Source organism: Hypomesus transpacificus, chromosome 2, assembly GCF_021917145.1.
Source record: "Hypomesus transpacificus isolate Combined female chromosome 2, fHypTra1, whole genome shotgun sequence".
Lineage (NCBI taxonomy): Eukaryota > Metazoa > Chordata > Actinopteri > Osmeriformes > Osmeridae > Hypomesus > Hypomesus transpacificus.
This window is the reverse complement of record NC_061061.1, coordinates 10,183,510-10,200,809: the sequence shown is the minus strand read 5'-3', so window position 1 is coordinate 10,200,809 and position 17,300 is coordinate 10,183,510. Positions and strand designations below refer to the sequence as shown.

Below are 17,300 nucleotides of genomic sequence, written 5' to 3'. Positions count from 1 at the left end.
TCTTTAAAAAAGGTAAAATATTGAAGTCTCACAAAGGATATAAATGAAATAAATTATACTCACTTAGAACAAAAATCTAAATTACAATTCAGTTGGAAATGACAAAACCTGACTCAACATTTAACTATTCGTATGTGTAAAGATAAACCCAAAATGTCAACAGAATGCATCGAGTACCTTAATGAGAAGTTCAGCCATGTACATAGAAGACTGGTCAAATTTTCAAGTAGCTTTATTGTTGAGGAGGGAAGGTACATGTCAGTAACAGGCTAGTAGTGAGTGTGCATGACAACTCTACATTCACAGGCTAGGTTGATATCCGTAGGAGTACATGAGGCTGCTGGGCAAAGTGCACCGTGGTCCTTAAAGTGCTGTATCAAATAACCACCACTTCTCTATGACTGTAAATTCATCAATTTCATCAAGATTCAGGGTCCTAAAGTCTGCAGGCCTACACCCTGGTCTGGCCCTTCACTAACTGTATATGATAGTACAGATACATGGCCAGTCCAGGTGAGCCTACACATAAAAAAAACAAGTACAAAATCCAGTTGATCCTTTGTCCCAACTATGGTCTCAATGGGGGCTCACAAAAACGATTGTCGGTCTGCCTCCATTTTCCCGCTCACCCAAAAGCGTTTCCGTTTCGGGAAGCTTGAACGCTGGCTCGATTCCTGCTCCTGACGGGCCGGTCGCGGCTAAAGATGGTGTCCTGGTCGCTGTCCAGCTCCGACTCTGACATCATCAAGCTGGAATTGTGCTCCGTGCTCCTGTGTTTGATGTCTGGATTGACATGAAATGGTCAGATGAAATGTGAGGGGCACCATAGTTGGGAGGGAGCTGCCAATAGCTAGCTAACACTCCACCTTATTTCATGGAAAGACTCCCGTAAAAGTACACCCATGTGACACACAGCCAATGACGAGACTTTTCTCACTGTATTTGGGCCGCAGCTCCATCCTCTCCTGTTCATCCATGTTGTCAAGGATGGTGTACTTGGTTTTCTTTCTGATCTTGGTTCGCCTTCTTCTAAACATTCAAGAAACCACTGCTCTATTGATACAAAACTTTGCATTCAAATAACAAATCTGTCTGAATTGCATAATTACCTTCCTGACACACACTCTTTTACTTCAATTCTGACTAGTTCTAGTAATTCTGTCTGAAAGCCATGTACTTTTGTACTCAGAAATGTAGGTATTACTTCACATAGTATATGCTTAATGAATTGGTGAACTACAGTGAAGCTCATTCATTTAATACAAAGTAAATGTCCTGCTTGCATGTAAAGTACAGAGGGTGAAAGGTCAGAGGTCACCTCTTGCAGCAGCAGATGAAAGCCCAGGTGAAGGACATGATGAAAACTACAACCATGAAGCAGGAGATGACGACATACAGCACTCTCCATTCTGCCCAACAGAAAAAAGGACCATGATTTACATGTTAATAATTACATTCGCATTAAATGTGTAAACAAGCAAGTATATGAGGGTGTTACCCTGATGCTAACTTAGGAAAAGATGAAGGAGCCTATTCAACTCATGAATGCATGGTTTGTCTATAGGTTCATGTGTGACCCTGCACGTCATTTTAGTTCTCACCACAATTGCTCTCTCCGTCGCCGAGGAAGAGACGAATGAGATTCTCTGTCCAGAAGGGGTCGCAGACACACTCCTTGGTGACCGGGTCACACTGCCCGTGACCGGAGCATCGAAGCAGGCACACTGCAGTCACACCAGAGCAGAACGTTTAGGACCAAAAGACCACGGCAAACATTCACAGAACAGGATGAGATGGAGGACAGAAGAAGAGGAGAAAAATCGGTGTCTTCGGTAAACAAAGAAATAAAATCAGTTACAGTAACATGTTTCTCTTAAATCTCATTTCCAAAGATATAAGAATTTTCCTCGCAAAATATAACAACACTGATATAATAATGTATATTACAACAATCAATGTAGAGATATCAATGGTCTTCTTATGTCCAATGCTAGATCCAGTGTTGCTCCACTCACAGACTGTGTCCACGCGGAGAACTCTGAAGAGCAGATAATCTGTCTTCTCTCTCAGCAGCTGGGTACGCAGCAAACTGGCCAGTTTGGTACCAGCAACCGGTCCCTCTGGGCCCTGCACCGAGAACCTTAACACTGTGCTGTAAATACACACACACAGAAAACAAATCAGTCCCAAACGGTTAAATGTGTGTGCATGATTGAGCAGAAAGTGTGTCCCAGATGACCTTGCACAGTATATTCTCTAATGTGTCAATCAGTGTGTATGTGCATGTCTGTATGTGTTTGCCTGAATGTGCATATGTCTGTGTGTTTGTGTGCATTTCTGAATACGTGTACGTCTACATGCATGCATGTCTATATGCGTTTGTGTCTGAATGTGTGTATGCTGTGTGTGCGCGTGTCTGTATACTGTATGTGTGTATGTGTGTGACTGCTACCTCAGGTCGGAGTGTCCTCTCAGCCCTCTGAGGTGGATGTCGCTGTCCAGCACGTGGAGCAGCGCGGCCAGCTGCCTGAGCACCGTGTCCTTCTGAGCCACGCTCACCTGGGCCACAGGCACCAGCATCTCCACCTCCACCTCCTCACTCCCCCCGGGGTCTGGAGGGGGAAGCAGGGGTGCACAGCGGGTCAACGGAGCGCACTGAGGGCACATAGGATAAGACACCGCTGGCTGGCGTTGTGTTATGGACTCACACAAGCACACACCTACCTGGGCGCACTTCCACAGTGGCTGTGGCCGTGCTGGTGCGTCCCTGGGAGTCAGTCACACGGAGCTGGAACAGATAGGTCCCCTCTACAAGGTTGGTGAGGTAGAGTGAGGCCTGGTTTACCGACCCATACAGAACATCCTAGGAGAGAGGAGAAAGCATGAACAGATAAGACAGGAGACGAGAGAGTAGACAGTGAGAAAAACAACGCAATTCATCACAGTTCTACATGTGTGACAAGAAATCAAAATGATTTGCATTTGTACTTACCCCAGCAGCAGGACTCTGGCTGTCCCGCACCCACAGGAAGCGCACCTCAGCTGGGTTGCCATTCGTCACGGAACCCCTGAGAACCAGGGAGTTGTTGGGCATAGTGAGAGTGTGGCTGCCACTGGCATGGGCTACAGGTGGAACGTTTCTAGCTGAGGGAAGATGGATAGTTTGAGGTTGAGGTTGAGCAAGTATTATACCCATGACACGTCATATACATCGAGATTGAAGTATTCGACAGTCTCTTACCCTCCTGGATCCTTATGGTCAGTGAGGCGCTGTCTGTGGCGCCCTCTTGGTCACTCACGATCAGCCTGAATGTGTAGCGGCCTGCGCGGAGGCCCGTCGCTGTGGCAATAGCTTTATCCACACCTTCTATTTTCAATCCAGGTGGGCCGCTGTAAATCAAAACATGTATTTCACAACTGTAATCCAATAGTGCACATGGTATTTTTTAACACTTATCCAATAGGAGTAAATACATTTTCTTCTCTACATTTGCCATAATATTTTTATTGAATCATGAAACCCCAACATTTAAAAATAGATAATCCTTAACCAAAAACTTGTTACAGTCAGCTAACATAACTACAGATAATGATTTCCCAAGTTTAGGATTAAGAGACTTGAACCCTTATCCATTATAATCCTACATGACCTTTGACCCTGTTGCAATGCCTACCTGATGGTGTCCCAGTGGTAGCTGACAATGCCATGGTCATCTGTGGAGCCGCTGCCGTCCAGCATAATGCTGGTTACCGGGAGGGTCAGCTGTCTGTCCGGTCCCACTAGGGCCTTAGGGGTCAGGTTTGACTCTGGCTTAACCTCGGCTACGGGGACGTCACCTGTCTCTGAGGAGAACAACAGAACCACCACTGTGACTCGAGTGTCCTTTCCTTTGATTAGTGACAGTGAATACCTTTTTTTTGTGGAAGAAAAGTCCACTCAGGGATTGAACAGTGAGAACACAATTCTGTAATAGAATCAAAGCTTATACACAAATAAGGATGTAACAATTCCAAAAAATGTACATGACCACACCTGTAATCAACATTTCAATTGTTTGTAATGATCAAATGATACATGATAACCAGACAGAAACGTTACCTGGTTTGACAGGAGTGGTGCCAGGGGGGAGGTCAGGTGATCTGGCTGGGGTGGGGTCTCCCTCCCTGAGGGTTGAGCTGAGGGCAGGCCTGGGGCTCATGGTTGTGACGGCAGGAGGGCTGTGGGGGACGGAGAGGTCATCCCTCTCAGGCTGGACGACCTTCACTGAAGCTGTGGCGGAGTCTGTTAAGCCGTCTGAATCAGTCACCGTCAGACTGGCAACGAAAGATCAAATCAATGGAAACACATACTGTAGAGGTAGCAAAGTTGGTAATTGTACCAGACTAAACAAAACAATTGCTATGACAAGACTAGATAGGAAATAAAGAATACAATTAAAAACAAAAAAATATGTTTTACACAGTAAACTATGGTTTGTGAAAAGGCTCAAAAGACCACCAAAACCTTGATGTAGAAATGTGTTGTATAATGGCTACAGTGCTGTTTGGTGTAATGGCTGTGAACTGGAATAAACCTTGCTTGTGCAACTGTAATTGAGGCTTTTTACAAACCATAACTTACAACATAAAAAGTAGATTTATATTCAGGATGTTTTTTTACAGTAGGCTTGTTTTATAAAATCTTGCAAACAATGTATTCACCAAAACAGGGTTGTATTGGCTAAAATCAGGATCCTACCTCCAAGTGACAACATTTTGTTTCACACTGGGATGTTAACAATCTGGGAATTTACACAGCTACTCTCTTAATTTACACAGCTTGTCAATCTGCTATGATTAAACATATTGTTTTAGTTTGAATTGGTACTCAGAAATCTTAACAATCAAGTGCAAACCAAACCATAACTGTATTGCTGCGTCCATGAAAGAATAGCACAGAACAAACCGGAACAGAGCTGAATGGTTCTCTATTTGTGAATAGTTTCCTTGACATTCCCACCTTTACTTTTAACAACTGCCTATCAACCATTGACACTGCTTACATGACAAAAATACATTGAATAAACCGCTAAATCTCGATGGTTAGATAGTAAACACACAATCTATTATAAAGACTATGTATCCTGTTCCAGAGTAACTTATTTGCTAGCCTTACTTGAACTTGTACTCTCCAGGCGTCAGAGTGGGAAGACTAAGGATCTGCGAGTCCAAGGAGGGCCCAAGCTCCACAGGTGCACCTGCCACCTGGTCCCAGCGGTAGCTGACAATCCCTCCATCGTCTCGACTTTCTGGGGCGGGAGAGAAATGGTGCAAACCCTTATATTTAGCAGACGCTCTTATCCAGAGCGACTTAAAGTAAGTACAGGGAAATTTCCCCCGAGGCAAGTAGGGTGACGTGCCTTGCCCAGGGACACAACATCATTTCGCACGGCTCGGGAATCAAACCGGCAACCTTTTGAATAGTAGCCCAATTCCCTAACCGCTCAGCCATCTAACCCTTCCAAGGAGAGTTAAACCATAGACTGTGGGAGGGTCATGCTCCTACTTACTGCTACCGTTGATGATGGTGTCGCTGGGAAGAAGCGACACGGTTTGTGACGTCGGGACGACGATAGCCGTGGGGGGCTGACTCAACTTCACTGCTGTGAGGAAGACATTTTCAGTCAGTAGTCAATATTACTGTTGAATTACCATTCATTGTCTTCTAGCATTGGCCTTGTGATTTATATCCAAGTTGGATTTTCACAAACCTTGGTTCACAGTGAGGTTAACTTCACACTCTCCATATACGTCTTCTCCAGATACAACCACTGACACGACGTAATGCCCGACCGACAGCTGATGCAATAGAGCAGACACAGACATGCAGTCTTTCTAACAGAACTCAAAACAGTGAATTATCACTCCAATTACGCCAATAGTTTTGTACATATTCAGTGTTGAACTGAATCACACTGTCGTGTTTCACAGTCAAGAGGTCATTTTGACAAGCACTCACATTGCTGAGATGAACTGCCCTGCTGTGTTCGCCCTCTATCACCTCCTTGTGGCCATCAGTGGAATGAACCAGAACCCAGTTGTACCTGAAGAATGATCCTATGTAGAGGCAGGGACAAAACAAAGGATATGATTAAAATGAGAATGTCATGCACAAACGTCATGAAAAACATGCATACATATGAGTGAGTGTGTGTGTACATTACCTATTAGTGGCTCTGGGCTGACCAAGGCCACAAGCTCAACAGTATCCATGGGAAACGGCACCTCTATGGGGTCTCCCAATGACACCAGCAGGGCTTTAACTGAGGAGAGATGACAGGGGAATATAGACACTAGTGAAGTAAACCACAAGCCCATTCAAGACCATGAAAACATAACAGTATATACCCCACTGACCAGGAGATTGTTATAAAAAATAAATAAGCATTACATTCTGCTTTCTAAGGTACAAGTAGTGCTTGAGCCAAAGAAAAGTCCATTAATTAAATATGTGTAATCTAATGTAACTTAATCCATTACCTGGTTGAGTGGGCAGGGAGAAAGGCGTTGTGATGGAGATGAGGGGAGTGGCTTCAGAAGGACTTGTTTGGCTATGTTGGATGGAGTTCTGCGATGAGGGCATGAGGGCTGGAGACTCTGAGTTGTTTAAAGGTGCATTCTGTAGGTCACTATTCTAAATCAGAGATTAACAAAATACAGTTACATTAGTATTTAAACTGCATAGGCTGTCCTGATCCCAAATAAACACCTTAAAGAAACCTGCTGTGAGATGCAGATTCCAGGGACATAGATCACATCCTATCTTTCAGTAGAGCAACAGACAATTTCATAGACTGTAATCAAACGCACATACACAAATAAACTAGAGGTTATTAAATTGTGTTTGTCTTGACATCAACTTCACAAAGTCAAAAAGCAGCACACACACAGCCCTTTCATGTGGTTAAACATTTTCTTATGATAATCTCAGACCAACTGTTCGTTTTTTTATTTGTATTTAAAAGCTCTGTGGAATTAAATCTAATCTATTCTAAACCTGTATTCATTCCTTCCAACCCAAGTTGTAACAAACCCAGTCCCGCATGTCAACCAGCTAATAATTAGGATCAGCTGTGCTAATTTAGGGTTTGGGGTGAAAACCTCACAAGACTTTAGCTTTCCAGGTACAAGATTAGACAGCCCTGATCTATTCAAATGACCTCAGCTGACACTTACTCTCTCTGCAGGGGTGGGGCTAAATGTAGGCCTCCGGTCACTAGGGGGTGGTGCGTGATTGACTGTCGCCTCAGTGGAGTGACTATATTTGGGCATGCTGGCCTCAGCCGGCCACCCCCCTGGCCCATTCTCCATCTCTGATTGGTTGAAACCGTCTCTCTCCTCCAACTCTGCAGGCCAATCCGGAAACACTTCCTCTGCCCTTGCGCCTCCTGTGACATCCGGCTCAGCGCCGTTATCCTCAGGACTGAGTTCCCCATCTGAATACTCCAACGCCATCATGCCAGGATCGCCGAAACTGCGGGAAGCCTCATCGAAGAGGGCCAGGTCCTTCAGGGCCTCCACGTCCCCAGACGGCCTGGTAGGCAGCCTCCAGCGGCTGGGGTAGGGCTCACCTCGCACCAGCGACTTCAGCACCAGGGTCTGGGGCTCCCCACGCTGGAGGAATGTCAGGTGAGAATCTGCCCCAGGCCTCTGTCTGGGCTGGCAGTTGGCCCATTTGCGGCAGCTGAGGATGTAGCAGCGTTGCTCGAACAGCCAGGCCAGGTCACAGCCAGGCAGGTCACAGCAGGCCCCAACACACTGGGCCAAGGTGTCCACATTGGGCACCCGCAGGATGCTGCTGCTCCTCAGAGCCGGGGATACCACAGCCTCCGAAAAAGTCTCCCCCTTCCAGCACTGAGTCGCCACTACACCTGTGCGAAAGGGTACAAAAATACAACGTTTCAAAAATGCCGGTCAAAAAATTTAGAAATAAGGCTCAAAGCAACACCTGCATCATTCATTTACTTTTGTTCTAAAGTGGTTGTGTCTCTTTACTTCCTGAATTGACAGTATGTTTTTTAGCTTATACCTACAGGTTTGGGAGTTCCGTGAACCAGAGAGAGATGGTGACCAGAGCCAAACAGCAAAACAGGAATAAATTATGCAAATCCAACTTCACATATACTTATAGACTACATTACAATGATGCCAATCGGCACCTGGGAGACAATAGGGATCAGATGCTCTCTTTTGTGTCACTGAACAGAGTAGAAACACACACACACACACACACTGACCTTCTAGACACTGCAGAAAGAGACAGACATGTAGGGCAGTTCTTCTCCACATGGCGCTCCTGACTGCTGTATGGTCAAAGCAGACGCCTTCTTCACCTGAAACAGAAGACATATTACAGTCAAACAGGTTTATCAAAAACTCCCAAAACACAAATCTAACCAGAAACTGAGGTAAAACTATAAAATAACACTAATGTGGATATCTGTTCTCTTACATACATTGGAAGTAGAATTAATGTGTACTGCTTACATCACCATTGAAATAGTGTAAATTCATATGTCTCACCATAGCAACATGTACTATCTCTGTAGAACTAGCCCTGACTCAAGGGGTTTGTGCGCGCCCACCTGTGCATGTGTGTGTGTGTGACTCAGTTTACTGCCACCTTGGCAGTGATGACATAGCACATCTTTCTCACTGTCCATTGAGGACTCTGCTGGAGGGGGATTGCTACTGCTTCGATGTTGTTGTTTATGTTCTGTTCAGCCTGTATAGACCTACTCAGTTGCAAAATACTAGAATCAATTTGAGTATCTACAGGGTTTCAGCTATTGGTTTGTTTGAATTACACAGTACTCTGTTTCAGCAATTCAGCAACTGGAAATAGATGAATACCCAAGACAATAAATACGGTTTTGTGTGTGTGTGGCTCTATCAAACTACTGCAATGTGTTCATTGTATCGGTGTATTATTTTTCAGTTCTAAATGCATGGAGAAATACGCCAATATTTTAACGTCATTTATTTAAAGGCATTAAAAGTTAACGCCATCTATTTCAAGGCATTACAAGTTAGATGTCTTGAGACTACGGTAGTGCCTTATTATGTACAATGTCAGCCCCATGAGCATGTTCCGTGCTAGGAGATTTCAGCACCCAACGCGGAGGGACAGCGACAAAGATGTGTTAGTGGGAATTACGAAAAGCGTTGACAATGACATAATATACACAATTCTAGTTGTTTATGCTATTCCCTAAAATCTGACAAAGCTAGCCTATATCAATAGTAGCATACACAAGAAGTAAACAGGAAGAATGCAAATACTGGCAGACAAAATAATTACATTTTAGCATTTACAGTTGTGTTAGGTTCTTGATGGATGTGAATATAAATAAGAATAAACTATCAAGCCAAAACATCTCTAGAAATGTACTTGCACCAGAACTAAGGCAGCTGACGTGGGCAACTCACCAGTGATGAGTTGATGGGAATATGTCCAAATTGTATCTTAGGAGCAGTTAGTGGCTAGACATCCATGTAATACAACGGTGCGTCTCATGATGCTCAAGAGACCTACATCATTCAATAGGCTACTCTAGTATCCCCGTGTAACCACGTTTATTGCAATTCACGCTGCATGTACGAAGCATCTTCGGCTTTGTCGACTCCTGCATGTTTCGGTTACATGATCGTTTGTCGCCTGTAGGCTATAGGCTATAGCTTGTTGGGCGTTGGTACCTTTGTGGCGCATCTCTAGGGCTGTGTCTCCGAGCACTATGCGCGTTCAAGTGGGATACATTAATACGTGTAACGTGCTAGCAGTAGGCTAATCTGTGGGCAAGCGTCTTACATATTTAAAAAACAAAATCTGGTCAAACGTTTTTCTGGTTAAAATGTTCTCATTTATATGTATTTATGGAACTGATTAAATACTACATAGTGACACTTTGACAACAATATTCTATTTTAGTTAATCCTTTTTTTTTTTTTTTTTTTTTTTTTTTTTTTACAGTTGCTTGCTTTTCTACAGGTACACTTGCACTTAGCGATTCATGTTGTTTAATTGTAACTTGCTTAACATGCTCTTACGGTTCTTCCCTTTGGCACTTTTTTTTGGTTGCTTCTTGTTTTGGCTAACCGCAATGCTCGGGGCTATATTGTTGTTATGATCAGTGACCTATGCACGTTGTAAAGCTCTCTCTTGGAAGTAACTTTGGATAAAAGCGTCTGCTATATGAATAAATGATGTTAGGCATTTCTACAAAAGACCCTAAAACCCTTTTGGAAAGATAATCGGAATCAAGACATGAGTTTAGCCGAGCGCGAGTACTACACGGGTTCAAGTAAAAAATGATGTGTTTACTAACACCTGCAATTATGATGGGTCTGAAAATTTCTATTTATAGGTATGAATATGTAGCAGTGGGTTGAATTTTGGTTTCATATTCCACATTCGACATTTGTCTCACATTTGGAAGACGCTACTTTGCAGCATCGCGTTAGGGACCGGTTGAAAACTACCCATACAATTTTGAAAAATTGTGACTTTTATAATATTTTTATGAATATAAAACGAACGAACAGCAGAGCATTCCAAAAATGTCTGGTATACTTCCACAGCCTTTACTTTCAAGGCTTTTTATGTAAAAAAAATCGCTAATCTCAGGAAACAGCATGAAATCCTCACTAATCTCAATAACTTTTTCAAACTTGTGTAAAAAAATCTCAAATATACACCATGTTATTCTAATCATGTCTGACCTATTTCCACACTCTTTACTTTTTCAATGTTTTTAAAAGAATGATACAAAATCGCTAATCTCTGAAAATAACATGACATCCTCACTAATCTTAATAATCTTTTCAAAATTGTACTGAAAAATTTCAAATATAGACCAGATCATTCTGATACTGGTTTAACTACTTCCACACCCTTTACTTACCAGAATCCTTAACAGGTGCCCAAACCACCTCAACTGGCTCCTTTTGACGTAAATGAGCAGCGGCTCTACTTCGAGCTCCTCACGGATAACTGAGCAACTCACCTTATCTCTAAGGTAGACACCAGCCACCCTTCTGAGGAAACTCATTTCAGCCACTTGTACTCGCGACCTAGTTATTTTGGTTATGAACCAACTTTCATGACCCTAGGTGAGGGTAAGAACTAAACTTGACCGGTAGATTGAGAGCTTTGCCTTCCGGCTCAATGATGCGATCGCTCCCAATGCACCGATTCTCTGGCCAACCTCCCGCTCCATGCTGCCCTCACTCGCGAACAAGACCCTGAGGTACTTAAACTCCTTCACTTGGGGTAAGAACCCATTCCCTACCTGGAGTAAGCACTCCATGGGTTTCCTGTGAACCATGTCCTCGGATTTAGAAGTGCTGATCCTCATCCGAACCGCTTCACACTCAACTGCGAAATGATCCAGTGAGTGCTGAAGGTCACGGACCGATTATGACAGGAAGACCAAATCATCCGCAAAAAGCAGCGATGGAATCCCCAGCTCATCGAACCGCAATCCTTCCCCACCCTGAATACGGCTCAATATCCTTTCCAGAACAAATCACAAACAGTATTGGTGATAAAGCACAGCCCTTGCGGAGACCAACCCCCACACGGAACAAACTCAACTTTGTACAGAGGACCTGGACACAACTTTCGCTTTGGATGTATAGGGATTGGGTCGCCCAAGAAGAGCAAGAATCCCCGGGCTTTGCCACTGTGGAGATGTTTGACTACCTCAGTGACTACCTCAGAGGCTACATTTCTCCAATGCTTCAGCAATGGAGGCTTTGAACATTGCCCACTCCAGTTCAATGCCCCCAACCTCCGCAGGGATACCTGAGAAACTGCGCTGGAGGTGTGAGTTGAAGATCTCGCAAACAGGGGCCTCCTCCTAACGGTCCCATCTCACCCGCACTACTCGCTTGAGTTTACCAGGTCTGTCCAGAGTCTTCCCCCACCCCCTGACCCAACTCACCAAAACATGGTGAAAGGTTGAAAACTCAAAAATATACAACCTCAGATCCGACGACATGATGACAAAATCAATCATCGACCTTCGGCCTAGGGTGCTCTGGTACCACATACAATTATGAGCATCCTTATGTTCGACCATCGTGTTTGTTATAGATAATCCATGACTAGCACAGAAATACAACAACAAACACCTATTCGGGTTCAGATCAGGGAGGCCTTTCCTCCCAATCATGCCTCTCCGGGTGTCCCTGTCATTTTCCACGTACTAATTGAAGTCTCCCAGTAGCACTATGGAGTCCCCCACTGGGGCCCTAAAAAGGCAAAATACTCTGATCTTCTGTTCGGTCTATATGCACATCTTCTGTTCGGTTATTGTAACTGTTATTTGTCGCCTTGTATTCTCTAATTATACTTTCTTTTCTCTGTTGCCCATCTGACCTCCCCTGTGGTGGGTGTGGGGGGGGGGGGGGTTGAGCTGTCAGCATTGGCCTGGTTGCTGTTGTGACAATGTTGGACTAGTCCTCAAGTGGACTTTGGTCTCCTATGTCGGACCACACAGAGTTCCTGGTCCCTTCCTGTCCATCTTCCTGGCTGTCCTCTGATGCATTTGGTGGAAAGCATATTGGTGCAAATACACGTTGGTTATGCTGTCACAATCAAACCACAGACAAGCTCCTGGTTGACCAGAGCTGTGTGACCATTGGGCAGAATTTAGTTTAGCACAGCTGTAATGCTGTTTTCAGTGATTTGCAATTTCTTTCTTAAAAAAAAAGATTGAAAAGGTAAATGGTTTGGAAGTAGACCAGACATTATTAGAATGATCTGGTGTATATTTGACATTTTTCAGTACAATTCTGAAAAGGTTTTAAAGATTATCGAGGATTTCATGCTATTTTCAGAGATTAGCGATTTTCTATAATTAAAGTTGAATTAAAAGTTGAGTTTAATTAAAATTAAAGTTGAAGTATACTAGACATTATTAGAATAATGTGGTGTATATTTGAGATTTTCTTGACACAAGTCTGAAAAAGTTATTAAGATTAATGAAGATTTCATGCTATTTTCAGAGATTAGCGTTTAATTAAAATTTTGTTAAAAACGTTATTTAAAAAATAAAGGGTGTGGAAGTAGATCAGACATTGTTAAAAACTCTGGTGTATATTTCAGAGTTTTTGACACAAGTTTAAAAAAGTTATTGAAATTAGTGAGGATTTCATGCTATTTTCAGAGATTTGCGATTCTATCATAAAAAAAAAAACATTATTGAAAATGTAAAGGGTGTGGAAGTAGATCAGACATTATTAGAATAATCTGGTAACATTTTAAGAATTTATAGCCATAGAAATATAATTAAACACATACATTTTATGGTTTAGTTTTCACCCGGTCCCTAACTCGACGCGTCAAAGTAGCGTCTTCCGAATGTGAGACGAATTTCGAATGTCGAATATGAAACTAACTTCACCTGTAGCCTGATCCTTGTGTCAGACCACAGGTCAGGATAGGGCAGCGTAGGAGACAGTAGGCTTATATCTTTCGGTTTACTTACTAAATATTTAGCATGAAATTAAATCTGATATTAGATGACGGGAAATTCAGTTTCGATTTCCCTTCTGAGGACGAGTGGGCGGGATTTACGTAGAACGTAGTAGCGTTTCAAGCAAGTTTCAAGATCTGCAGACAACAGAACTACACGAAGCTGGTATAACCGGTTTGAATATCTAACTGTAAGATAAAGGCGTTCTTGGTCCGTGTACGTGAGTTTAATTCCTTATATAATTATAACGGAACACGCATGAATACGAAAAACGTTTGTGAGTCCGTTTTTTCGTTCTTTTGCAAAACGGAAAAACGGATTTGTTCTTCATGGCAAGCCTAGAAATTTGTTTTTATTTAGCAAGCCTATACGCAGGCCAAAGTTTATGTACATGCGTGCGTGTGTCTGGTGGCACAAAAGTGTCAAGCAACCCAACCCCGGAAGTCAGAACGTAGGGCAGTCTGCTGTCAAATCAGCTCCTTTTCTTTTATTTAAAGCCTTGTTGTCAGCGATCTGTGTTTGAGTACGGATAATATTTTTTCCTTTGTGCCGTGGTAGAAACTTCGAAATGGGGGACAATCAAGTATCAGAGAAAAGGTGTGGCACGTTGAAAGTGACTTTATGTTTACGTCTACTCTAACGTAGTTGACCAAGTTTAGATACTGCACTGTACCTACAAATTGTCATCATGAAATGGTGTTTTAGTTACTATCTAACCATACAGTTGAATTGTCCAAGGTATAGCTACTAATATACTGTTCTAGCCTACTGAGTGATGTTAAACAGAAAGTAGATGATCCATGTTTAGCTGAGATAAAAGTATTCACAAAAATATTCCTAATTTTAGCTGACAATGTTTTTGGGGGATGTTAATGACTGTGTGCTCTAATTGGCTGGAATCACAGCAATTCTACAAGGCCAGGAAATGGTGACCAGAAGATGGGTGACTGTCTAAAACAGACCTCAAGGAGAAAGAAGAAAAGGGGGAAGAAAGAAGGAAATGGAGAGAATAGGGACAATAAGGAGGGAGAAACAAATGAATCTGCCTCAGCATCTACTGACCCCGTCCAACACCGAAACTCAAAAGAAATACAAGCAGGGAAGTCAACCGCAAAGGAACTTCATCCAAATCAAGATAATATTAAACTACAGCGACACGAGTTTACAAGTTTAACCTCACTTAATTCTCCTCTGACCTCAACAAAGAAGCCAAAACAGGAACAGGTTCTGTCCAGACAATCACCCCTTCTGCAGTCATCTCCTGACCAACCAGACTGGTCACCTCTGCCACAGTCATCTCCTAACCAATCAGACCAGTCACCCAGTGACGCGGTTCATGAAGAGGTGCCTAAGAAAAAGGCTGATCCAAACAAGCTGAGCCTGCTGACCTGGAACATAGATGGCCTGGACTTGGAGAACATTAAAGAGCGTTTCTACAACCTCATAGACCACCTGATCGAGTGAGTCACATGACATTAAACTATCACTGTTGCATTGTAACTGAATCCCAACTTATACTATCCTGGCCTAATGGGGTGACGTTTCTTTTTTTCCCATACAAAAATGAGTAATTGCTTTGCACGTATGCAAAATCCTCATCATTACATGACTTCAGTGGTATAGTACTTCAATGGTATAGTACACAACACCATTAACTGAAGACTGCCTCTGCTAAGTCTATATTTGCTTATTTTACAACGGCAAGGGTGAAAGTAGGAACTGCGCCATGTCCTCAGATTACCTTTCCACTGAAGGTTAAATTGGTACACACCAGAATGAGTTGCGGCTTTCTTACTGAAGATTCACAGGGTTCGTCACTGAAAATGTAGCTTATTCTTGTAAATAAGCTACATTTAGTCAGGCCATTAGTCACTCCAAAATCGAATGAATAAAAAAGGAAGATGTTTTGTCTTTTTGCCCACTGATAAAGATACCACCCAGATGTGGTGCTGCTGCAGGAGGTGGTCCCGCCCCTCGTAAAGGCCTTAAAGGAGGTTCTGAAGCCGTATCACGTTTTGCCAGGTTTGATGTTACATAACTTAAATTGTCAATTTCATGTGCACATTAGTCCACTTTCCATTATTATTCTTGACCAATAACATCCCGTTTTTTGAAAACAATTGAATAAAACTGTACCTAGTTTTGTTTTAAGTAGCCTACTGTACTCCACCATCTATGTAACGTCAACGTGATTGCGAATGACTGTGCCTCTCCTGTGTTGTGTTTGTGTACTTGCTCCCAGGTGATGACAGAGGTTACTTCACGGCCATTCTGCTGAGGAAGTCCAGACTCCAGCTCTTGGACTCCAGCATCGTCAAGTACCCCAACACAAAAATGCAGAGGAATTTGCTAATGGCCCATGTAAACACTCAAATTGACAATTCTACATGTGTACAGATGCAAGCGTCACGTCTTGCACACACGCACCTATGTTGTACTTTTATAGAAGTATAAAAAGGAGAGTTGAATACAGTTTTTATCTGGTGGAGTTAACTTATAAATAGGGTTTCACATTACTATGAAATGTTTCTGGATTCTGGAAAGACCGATGTATTGTTCTGTATTGTGTTGATTTTTGTCCATTAAGCTACAGTGGTGATAGTTCTACTGGCCTACCTGTGTGTGTCAAGGTGAGCTTCTTTGGTCGCCCCCTGTGTCTGATGACCTCTCACATGGAGAGCATGAAGGACAACTCCAAGGAGCGCGTCTCTCAGCTGAGGCAGGTGTGGAGAAGCATGGATGAGCAGCCGAGCGACCTCACCGTCATCTTCGGAGGAGATACCAACCTCAGGGACCGTGAGGTGAGAGCGCGAGGGAGACATGGCAGTGAAGGAGGATAGAAAGCATGAGAGGCCAGCTAGGACTCTCAAACGTGGGTGTACAGTACATGTTCCAGTGCCCAAAGGAACACTGCTGGTGTCGAAGGACTACAGTATTTGGAGGCACGTAGCAAATGTGAAATTGAGTTATGTTTGTGTGTTTGTAGGTCAGTGAGCTTGGCGGCCTACCTTGGGGTATCAGGGATGTGTGGGAGTCCCTGGGCAGCCCGAAAGACTGCTCCTTCACCTGGGACTTGCTCACCAACAACAACAAGGAGCTCCCCTTCCCAGCCCGCCTCCGGTTTGACCGCCTGTTTTTGCGGCAGGCTGTCAAGGGGTGGAGGGCTACGGCCGAGGACATGGTCCTGGTCGGCATGGAGAGGCTGGAGTGCAGCCGGTTCATCAGTGACCACTGGGGCATCCTGTGCACCTTCACCATGAACCCTCCCAGTCCACCAACAGCCGAGCAACGCTAAAAAAGCTAACTACAGCTATGTCTGTTGTGTGTATCTGCAGTGTTTGCGGGCCCCGCCACAGCAACATTTCTGCTGCCACTGTATCAGAAATAGGGCTGTACTAAATTTTAGGCCGTCTATCTGCCGTGATTGTTAGAGTGCATCTCAGAGAATGGCACGGACAGACCTGCCCCCACTGAACCCCCAAAAAAGAGGAAACACTGATCTGTCCAGATTGTTTGCTGTTTTATTTATATCAGTAAATGAAGTCAGTGCCTTGAGCTGTGTGCGTCTTTTTAACGAAGGACTCTTGGTTTACAGTAAGGTGGCAATTTCCAGTTCTTTCCACCAGAGGGAAACACAAACCTATTAACTTTTATTACTTTTAGAAGACAGTGTTGGTGGATGAAGGACAGTATTCATTTTCATTTTAGCAGGTGCATTTATCCAAAGCGATGTACACAGGGGATTTAAAGACTTAATGTTGTTAAATGATCTGCCACTGAGCT

At 43.5% G+C, this 17,300-nt stretch overlaps 2 protein-coding genes across 4 annotated transcripts; one reads left to right on the top strand and one right to left on the bottom strand.

Moving 5' to 3' along the window:
- Nucleotides 1-216: 216 nt before the first annotated feature.
- kiaa0319 (KIAA0319 ortholog) lies at nucleotides 217-9,828 on the bottom strand. Its single transcript, XM_047037669.1, has 20 exons — nucleotides 9,469-9,828; nucleotides 8,277-8,372; nucleotides 7,216-7,910; nucleotides 6,520-6,673; nucleotides 6,204-6,302; nucleotides 5,999-6,096; nucleotides 5,751-5,838; nucleotides 5,550-5,642; nucleotides 5,156-5,288; nucleotides 4,100-4,314; nucleotides 3,675-3,843; nucleotides 3,242-3,390; nucleotides 2,993-3,144; nucleotides 2,725-2,863; nucleotides 2,453-2,612; nucleotides 2,016-2,152; nucleotides 1,602-1,724; nucleotides 1,319-1,409; nucleotides 938-1,029; nucleotides 217-783 (listed from the first exon to the last, which is right to left on the bottom strand). The coding sequence occupies exons 2-20, from the start codon at nucleotides 8,326-8,328 to the stop codon at nucleotides 626-628; spliced, it is 2,997 nt and encodes a 998-aa protein (XP_046893625.1). The 5' UTR covers nucleotides 8,329-8,372; nucleotides 9,469-9,828; the 3' UTR covers nucleotides 217-625.
- A 3,589-nt stretch (nucleotides 9,829-13,417) lies between these two features.
- Nucleotides 13,418-17,072, top strand: LOC124480571 (tyrosyl-DNA phosphodiesterase 2). Of its 3 annotated transcripts, none has more exons than XM_047040033.1 (6): nucleotides 13,418-14,114; nucleotides 14,423-14,977; nucleotides 15,448-15,539; nucleotides 15,760-15,878; nucleotides 16,148-16,318; nucleotides 16,504-17,072. In XM_047040033.1, exons 1-6 carry the CDS (start codon nucleotides 14,086-14,088, stop codon nucleotides 16,810-16,812), a joined length of 1,275 nt encoding a protein of 424 aa, XP_046895989.1. In that variant the 5' UTR covers nucleotides 13,418-14,085; the 3' UTR covers nucleotides 16,813-17,072. The 3 variants fall into 3 exon arrangements, with proteins under 3 accessions (XP_046895989.1, XP_046896007.1, XP_046895998.1); XM_047040051.1 differs by having other exon boundaries at nucleotides 13,420-13,737; XM_047040042.1 differs by having other exon boundaries at nucleotides 13,421-13,733.
- Nucleotides 17,073-17,300: the final 228 nt, after the last annotated feature.